Here is an 8,598-nt window from a genome sequence, read left to right as displayed (position 1 = left end):
TTCAAGATTTCATTCAAAACTCAAATGAATATGCGGGACAAGCATAGAAGAGTAACTTGTTATGAAAAGGCTATAACACCTTCAATGTTTAAGAAAAAAAAAAAGAAATTGTTTTTATAAAATGAGAATATGCAAATGAAAATGAAAGGAGTGACATTACAAAAATTTGAAGATCAAGAGGCAACGGTAAAGTTTGTGGTAAAGCAACAAAATCCATATTTGGAGAACATAAATAATACAATGACACGTATTTTAGGTAAAAAAAAAAAAAAAGTAGTGCAAAGGGCTTGAGAAATGTTTTCAAGTTACACCCAGAATTGTTTTGTTTTTTAATGTTGGAGGAGTTGGATATGAAGTTCCTGTAAAAATTAGTTGTTTTATCTTTTAGTTTTCATTTTTTTAGATCATGCAGATATAAACTACATATATATATATAATCATATTTGAATTTCAATATGCTTCTTAGTAAGTTTAGTGATATGGATTGAGTGATGTTATGTTGCTAACGGAGGGAGATGTCATTTGTCTAAATGTGGTCGTCTAGCATTAAATGAAAAATGTAGTTGTCTATATGTTGGCATTTGCTAAATTTTCTTTGGTTTTAATTAGACTCAATTAACTTTTATCAAAATTCACAACATGTTTATAAAGTTTGACATAATATATTTTGTATTCTTTGCAGCATGAAGAAAATAAAGACAATTTTCCAGAAGAATTAAAGTGTTGTCATGTGACCATTGTTTTGATAATGTAGTTTATACTAATATTGAAATATATTGTTTATTATGGATTCAATTATATTTATTGGGTCTATTAATATTTTTTAAAGTAGTTGCACAAACTTAAACTTGTATAATGTTGTGGTTTGGAAGTCATAAATAATAATTATATACTAATTATTTCCATATATGCGTATTACATGTAACCACGCCTATCAAAACTGTGAAAAACTATTGTCTAAAGTTCACGGGTTTTATATTTTAGGCCATGATTTTTGTTGTTGTTGCATTAAGTGATATTTATTGTAAGATTTAATTAAGAAACCTATTACACAGAATATTAATTTATCTCTTTTGGCCGTGTTCAAAAGAAAAACACGAGACATCATATTAAACTGTTACACTGAGACGACAGAAATGATTTATATAGCAAGACAAAGTAGCTACATGTGCATGATTTGTTTCTAACAATTAGCATTGTCATGATAATTGCGAATTCTCGTAGGACAAGGCTGAGAGAATTTTCTTGTGTTTGTCTTATTTTCTCTTATTTAACATCGTCATGCAAATTCCATATCATTCTCGCTTTTTTGCAACTAGGATGAGAGGGTTTTTCTTGTGTTGGACAAGTCCAGGAAGCATATCAGTATCTATGTCGTCACTTTTCATCCCTTGAGGCAAATCCCAATGAAATGAATGCAGAAGATTAGCGAGCACAAGCTCCGTTGTCATAACTCCCATGTGAATGCCGGGGCAAATCCTTCGCCCAGCGCCAAACGGAATCAGCTCATAATCATATCCCCTAAAATCTATTTTGCTGTTCAAGAACCTCTCAGGATAAAACTCTTCTGGATCCTTCCATGTTTCTGGGTCTCTATGCACTGCCCAAGCATTCACATACACCAATGTCTTCTCCGGAATTTCGTACCCTCTGATACTACACTTGTTAATCGTTTCCCTTTGTACAAGCAGAGGCAGTGGTGGGTATAATCTCATTGTTTCTTTTATAACTGCCTTAAAATAATGAAGCTTTTCGATATTATCTTCTTCTATAAAATCTTTCCCACCAAACACATTTCCTATCTCTTCTTGGGCTTTCTTCATCACTCTCGGGTTCTTCATCAGTGCCGTCATTGCCCAAACTACTGCGGCTACACTTGTTTCTGTCCCCGCCAAAATTATATTCTGATTCACACAAAATATGCGAAACTCATCTGTTAGAAAACTTTAACCCAAAAATTTTTATAGCAAAACAATCCAACTCTTTAAAGAAAATTGTGTTGCTATGATCCTTACAACATCACATCTACACAAATTATCCATATATTTAAACTTTTGAACTAGCAACCAACACAGGTTGCCGGGAGTGGTATAAGAGGCTCTCAACTCTTAACTTTTGTGGAGTTTAAGAATATGATGTTACATTATGTTTAGTTAAACAAATGAATAATTTCAAATTTTCCCACCGTTCTTTTCTACTGAAACTCTTCATTGACGAAAGTATAATTTTTTTTTCTGAGTTTTTGAAATGGAAACGTATGTACTTTTTCATATAATTTGGTTTTGAAAATTAGAAAGAAGGTGTTGTACATAAAAACTAGTGTATATCACGAGAGAAGAATAAGCAAATCCACAAATTAGACAAATGACACTTCAACACATACAAATTTTTAACATTCATTTTATACTACTACTTTTTTTATCTTTTACTCTTTTGTTTTTCTTAAAATATCAAAAATTTATTTTTTTATGATCATTTTACCTTGTAGTGTATCTCAAATAAATGTAAATATGTATTACCTTATCATTATTTCACAAATTAATAAAAAGAAAAGATAAGTGATGTCATATGATGTTTGAAAAATGATGCTTTTACTCACAAATTTTTTACATTGATTTAACAATATATTTTCTTACATTACTTTTTTGTAATGATAGGATGACACGTAGTACAAGAATAAAATGATCAACAGTGAATTTTTGTATTTTTTTAAGAAAGAAAAAAGTAAAAAATAAAAAATAAAAAAAGATAGTGTCAAAAAAATTTATGTCTCAAAATATCATTTTTTTAAAAAACAAATACAAACATTCATTCATTTATGACAATTTACCTTTATATGTGTCAAATATGTGTATGATCTATAAAGAATGAGAAATCATATGTTAACACATTTTTTTTTATAACATTTTGGTATGTCATTTTTTTATTAGATTTAGAATATGTCAGTGACAAATAAATAATAAACTACTGAGAAGATGATGACAAATTTACGGTTCTTAAAATGTTATAAAAAAAATGTACGTTAAATTTTTTTTTTCATAAAGATATAGTTTTCTATAAATAATTTATTGTTTTAAAACAGTGATTTCGTTTGATGAAAATTTCTGGTGTGGGAGATACACATTTACGACGTGATGATCCAGTGTTGATTTCTGTTTTACCTGGTAGACAACTGACTGTGAGAAAAAAAGTAGAAAAGTTTGAAGGTGCTTAGAAAAAACAAAAAGGTTAGAATATAATAACCATCATCAAGGGTTTGATGTGAGAAGGAGTGAGATGCATGGAGAAGGAAGGGTCATTCTTCAGTTGAATCAATGCATCGATGAAATCCCCTTCATCGGTAAGTTTCTTCCTTTCAGGATCAAGGTGTTCATCGATGGCGTTCTGGAAAAACCCATCCAACAGATTAAACATTTTCTCAAGACGACCCATCAACCCTGTGAGTTTATCAACCACACCACCAACAAAAGGAATGTAATCTGTGTAGAAAGTTGAAGCTATCAATTCCTGCGCTTCTTTAAGAAGGCCATGGAACATGCTTTTCTCGATTCCTTCCTCTTCATACCTTCTCCCCAGAGCATTTCTAAACACTACAGCGCTTGTGAGACAAGTCAGGAGCTCATGCAAGTTCGTCTCCTTGGAACAAGAAGCGTGCTCCGATATCTTTCTCACCAAATGGGATACCTCACATTTTCTGAACTGGGAAAACATTAGAACACGCTTAAGGCTAAGGAAGTGGATGATGGAAATTTTTCTGGTGTGTCTCCAATAATCTCTATAGGGTGAAAATGCCATGTCTAGCCCATTATAGGAAAGTTTCATTGAGCTTAGGAGAGAGGGTCGGCCACAGAAGGCAAGGTCCTGGGTTTTCATTACCTCCTTGGCTAGTTTTGGTGAGGAGATAACAATGGCAGGCCTTGAACCCAGTTGAAGAGAAAAGATGGGACCGTATTTTTTGGAGAGTTCATATAGCTTCAAACAAAGGGTAGAACTATCGAGTAGATAAAGATTGCCAATCAAAGGAAGACCTCTAGGGCCTGGTGGAAAGGTTGGTTTCTTAGATGTTTTGCGTATTCGTAAGAGGAATAATAGCAAGATGGGGAAAGCTAAAAGAACAAACGGTAACATTTTTTCCATGAACGATTAGAAAATGAGAGAGAGAACAAGAGTTTTCGTTGCAGTGGGATGAGATTTGCTTGATCAAGTGGGTAAATATATATGTGTATGAATTCCCTCGTTCCGTTTTGGTAAAACAATTACGTTCAGTTGATTATTAATGTGGTTAACGTCAATAACATCTTTATGTTGTAGCTTCTTAAGAAAAAACAGAGAGAAAAGATTCTGAACTTCAAAATGTGGTGAAAAGGCAAAATACTATTAGAGGGTAGTTGTTTATCTAACGCTTTTGCGAGATGTTTATGTCATCTTGTTTCCTCGTTGTTTTGGCTCTTTTTAATGATTTGACTTTCATGTTTAATTTATGATGTAAAATGTTTCATTGGCTATGTACAAATCAGTCCATGCCATGATGTGATTTAGAAATGGAGATGTGACTCGTTTGTGAAATGTATGCATCGTTATCATGCTGATCCTGCACGAACCAAAGAATTATTCTTGATGAGTCAGGCAATTAATACAAGTCTATTCAATTTGTAAGGAATCACTGAGGACTCTACAACTATAAAGCATAACACATAGTAAGAAAGTAATTCAGAATTCTTTCGGGTATATGGATACAGTCTTCTTCTTAGTGGGAGTTCTTTCACTTTTAGTTTTCAAGTTGATTTCTTGTTCGTTAATACCAATCGATGAATATTTATTAGAGGTCTTTCGATTTCAAAATCAGTTTGGTTCGATTAGCAAGGATAATAGATGTGTAATTAATGTATTAATGTATAATCTACTATTTTATCTCGAATTTCTATTTACTTTTTGATGGACTTTTGATTAGGATCGGCTTAATTACGATACAAACATGTCTACTCATGATTAAGCTTTTAAACAAAATGATTTGGAATTAATCCCCTTCGGCTTGACTATTCGGTCTCTAAGATACTTCGACCATTCGTCTGATTGGAATGGATGTCACTAACTGTCTAACTAAGAATTAACCAAACAAGACATTGTACACCGACATCCCAAGCCCTCACACTATATAAGTTGCAAAGGGGTTCTATACTTTGGTTGCTCGATGTTGTATCGTCTTTTATATTTTTCATTTGTGTTGAATTATCACCATTGAGGGAGACAGTTGTGACGCTTCTTTTGGTTTTGTCTCTTTTTAGACAAATAGCGTTTAACTTGTTTAAGCTTTCTTTTAATGTTTATATTTTTATGTCTTTTAAGATATTTTGTCAGAGACATTGTCTCGACCTATTCTGTTTTCGACAGCTACGTTGAGTACCTTTTTCAGGTATCATCAAGTGTTTGACTTCAACTCTCTTAGACGCTTTAGGCATAACAACTCCTGGAGCATTCCATACCACGATCATCATTGTAGATATACCACCACCATGACTATCCTAGTTATAAACAAACCATGAGCATCACTAAACCATAAACATCATAGTGGAAAGAGTCAGTCTCACTCCTGTACCCTACCTCATCGACTGTAGCTGCTCCCACAGCCCAATATGAAAATTCTCCATAGGTACATTCGACTAGTCCCGCGTTCCAGCTAAGGAACATGCAATCTTGCCACACAAGGACAAGGAAGACACTTTCACCCCACACAAGGAAGGTTCAATATCCGAATAACCTTTCCAATGCACACAAGGAAAAAGGAAGCACATATCCATAGATAGCACCAGAAATTACTAGCTACAACAAGTAAACTTTATCCTCCACTCTTCATGCTCATCATTCACCTATTCAGATACACCACAACACTCACTCATACTCCAATCTCAACTATAGGTCAAACCTAACTCTAAACACAAGAACTATTCTCATTCTCTGCTTAACATTATTCAACTCTCAACATCTAAAGTCCTTTTTAAAAATCCAATGTGAACTCAATATGGACCCGATGTGAATTCCACTTGAACAATATTTCACAAACACATACCACACAACATCAAGCACTCCCCTTGAAAAATATCGAAAGAACTTGTTAACATAACCAAGCAACATGACCACGTCCTAAACAAACACGACAACATACCCAACCCACACAGCAATAATCTGGATACACATCGAAATAATAAAGTAATAGTCACACACTCAAACTATATAGCAACAGTCTAAAATCACAAAAAAAAATAGAACCAGTCCAACAACCATTTCAAACATATACATATTGTCATGTTATACCAATCACACTACAAAACTCTACAATTTTTCGTAAAATAATACATCAAATTGTCAAACATAAAATTTAATTTAGTTACATTTACAATACCATTAAAAAAATCTAAACCACTATTTATTTAACAATAAATAAATTCTCCACATTAAAAATATTTATATTTATATATATATATATATATATATATATATATATATATATTATTTTTATAGTCTACTCAGTTTAATTAGAATCTTAAAAATTCTTACTAAATTATTAATTTTCGCTAACTTCCTATTTAAAATATTATAATATTCAGTTATATTCGAAACATTCAAAAGATTTATATATGTATAAGTATATAATTCTACTTTCGTATGTTATATACTTAACATATTATAAGAAAAATGTATAATATAATGGCATGTCACATGATACATTAAAGGAAAACGTTTCTTCAACAACGCAAATTTGACAATTTGACAACAACACGTGTCGTTATGTGTTGTTTTAAATGATTTTTTTTTAAAGTTTAATTTTGTTTTTGAGGTGTTTTCGGAAAGAAAAATGTTGAACCTGTTGTCGTCTTTCACAAAGTGAAATTCATCTCTACGAAACTCTCTCACTAGTTTTTCCTTTTCCATTCGAAACTCTCGCTCCACCAACGAAATGCTCTTTGTCCATCGCTGTGAAAATCGTTCTTGGGTCCACTGTTCTATCTAGACGAAGTCGTGTGTGTTGGTCCGCCATTGAAGTGTTGGGAGGAAGTCTCGCTTGGGTCCATCGTTGGCGTCATTTGTCGAAAGGTTTCGTTTTTTTGCCGTCGTCGTTGGTCCTTCGTCGGTTGGGTGCGGTGGTCACTTTGTCAGCAACGATTTTCGTCTTTTATCCAAAGGTATTGTTTATTCGCACACGTATCACGCTTCGTTCCTGTGGTTTTTTGGTTTGTCAATGGTTTCTTCCTTTCTTTGTACTCTATATCGTGCAATGGATGTGGTTACCCATTTTCCCCTTCCAACTTGCAAACTCTTTCTATGAATATTTCACTTTCCATGTCTTTAAATTTGCTTTTAGGCACATGCATAGGCTAGCTCATAGACTTTCTCTTCAAATAATGTGTCATTAACGACAAAAATGTAGAGTCTAGTTGTTCCCTTGAGTAGTTCATGACTTAACTTCTCTTCCCTCACTTTAATTTCTCCAAGTTCTTACTGCATGTGCCTTATTATACAAATGTAGGTAAAATTATGAATTTGTAAATATTACATTATCGCTGTCTTCATATTATTTCTAAATTCCAAAATGTTCATTTCAGGAAGACTTGGCTGCGTTTAGGAAGAAGTATTTATGTGATTGGATCCTAGACGAGGATAACGTCCGAAGATTTCAAACGCTGCAACATTTTGGATTACTATAGCATTAGAAATGTGTTCTTGGTTTATATTCTTATTTTATAGAAAATGAATAGATATTGTATAAAATTATACTATTAAATTTTTTTACAGAATTGTACAGAATTATAACAAATGAATACAGCTAAACTATTCTTGATTAATTATTCTTCATATTCATTTTTTTTGTCTGTGTTTTTGGTTGAGTGAGTTTAATCATTAACTTATTGGGTCAAAATTGATGTGTCCCTGTACTGATGAGGAGTTGGACTAAAACAATAGGTTTACTAAATTGGTTGTTGTTGATTGCCTGGAAGTTCTGTTTTTGGAAGACAATTGTTCTCAGTTATGTGCGTGTGTAATCGATTATGAGTAGCCTGTATTCACTTACCAATGAAAAATCACAAATTTGTACCGAAAGTGTAGCGCCACTCCCCTGCTATGGAAGAAGAGCTCCCAATTGAGGGGTTGGACCTAATTTGGTGAAATTTATTGCAAGATCTTCACTTGGTTGGTTGATTTTTATGACCAAGGACGTGTGGATGTACTTAGTAGTGGTTGAAAGGACTTAGGGTGTCCACAAAATTGGTTGCTTATGATTGCATCCAAGTGGTGTTGTGAGGAAGAGGAAGATAGACAATTATGTGCGTGTGTAATCGATTACGAGTAGCTAGTAGAAGACCGAGCACTGTGCGTGTGTAATCGATTACGACTAGCTTTTTGTGCGCCATTTCTCCAAAGCTTTGTCATGTTTTTTCCTTGGAAGAGGGAGTTTCATCATCATTCAATTGGGTTCTTTATTCCAATTTTTCATATGGATGAGTGAGTTTCATGGTCATGGGCGGTATTTATTGCACCAATTGACACGTTAGGCCATTGAATTGTTGAAAAAAAAGGTCGTTTATGTGCTTTCATATAAGC

General features: G+C 33.2%; 1 protein-coding gene across 1 annotated transcript; it reads right to left on the bottom strand.

Moving 5' to 3' along the window:
- Positions 1 to 1,295: 1,295 nt before the first annotated feature.
- Positions 1,296 to 4,137, bottom strand: LOC124822497 (6,7,8-trihydroxycoumarin synthase-like). Its single transcript, XM_088099624.1, has 2 exons — positions 3,244 to 4,137; positions 1,296 to 1,904 (listed from the first exon to the last, which is right to left on the bottom strand). Exons 1-2 carry the CDS (start codon positions 4,135 to 4,137, stop codon positions 1,296 to 1,298), a joined length of 1,503 nt encoding a protein of 500 aa, XP_087955750.1.
- Positions 4,138 to 8,598: the final 4,461 nt, after the last annotated feature.

Source organism: Vigna umbellata, chromosome 9 (genome assembly GCF_029865625.1).
Source record: "Vigna umbellata cultivar VRB3 chromosome 9, Vumbellata_1.0, whole genome shotgun sequence".
NCBI lineage: Eukaryota > Viridiplantae > Streptophyta > Magnoliopsida > Fabales > Fabaceae > Vigna > Vigna umbellata.
This window is presented reverse-complemented; position numbering and strand designations above follow the sequence as displayed.

Coding starts and splice junctions, on each gene's coding strand:
- LOC124822497 (XM_088099624.1), bottom strand. CDS start 4,137: ATGGAAAAAATGTTACCGTTTGTTCTTTTAGCTTTCCCCATCTTGCTA. Junction 1,905..3,243: donor ACATCAAACCCTTGATGATG/GTTATTATATTC, acceptor TGTGTGAATCAG/AATATAATTTTGGCGGGGAC.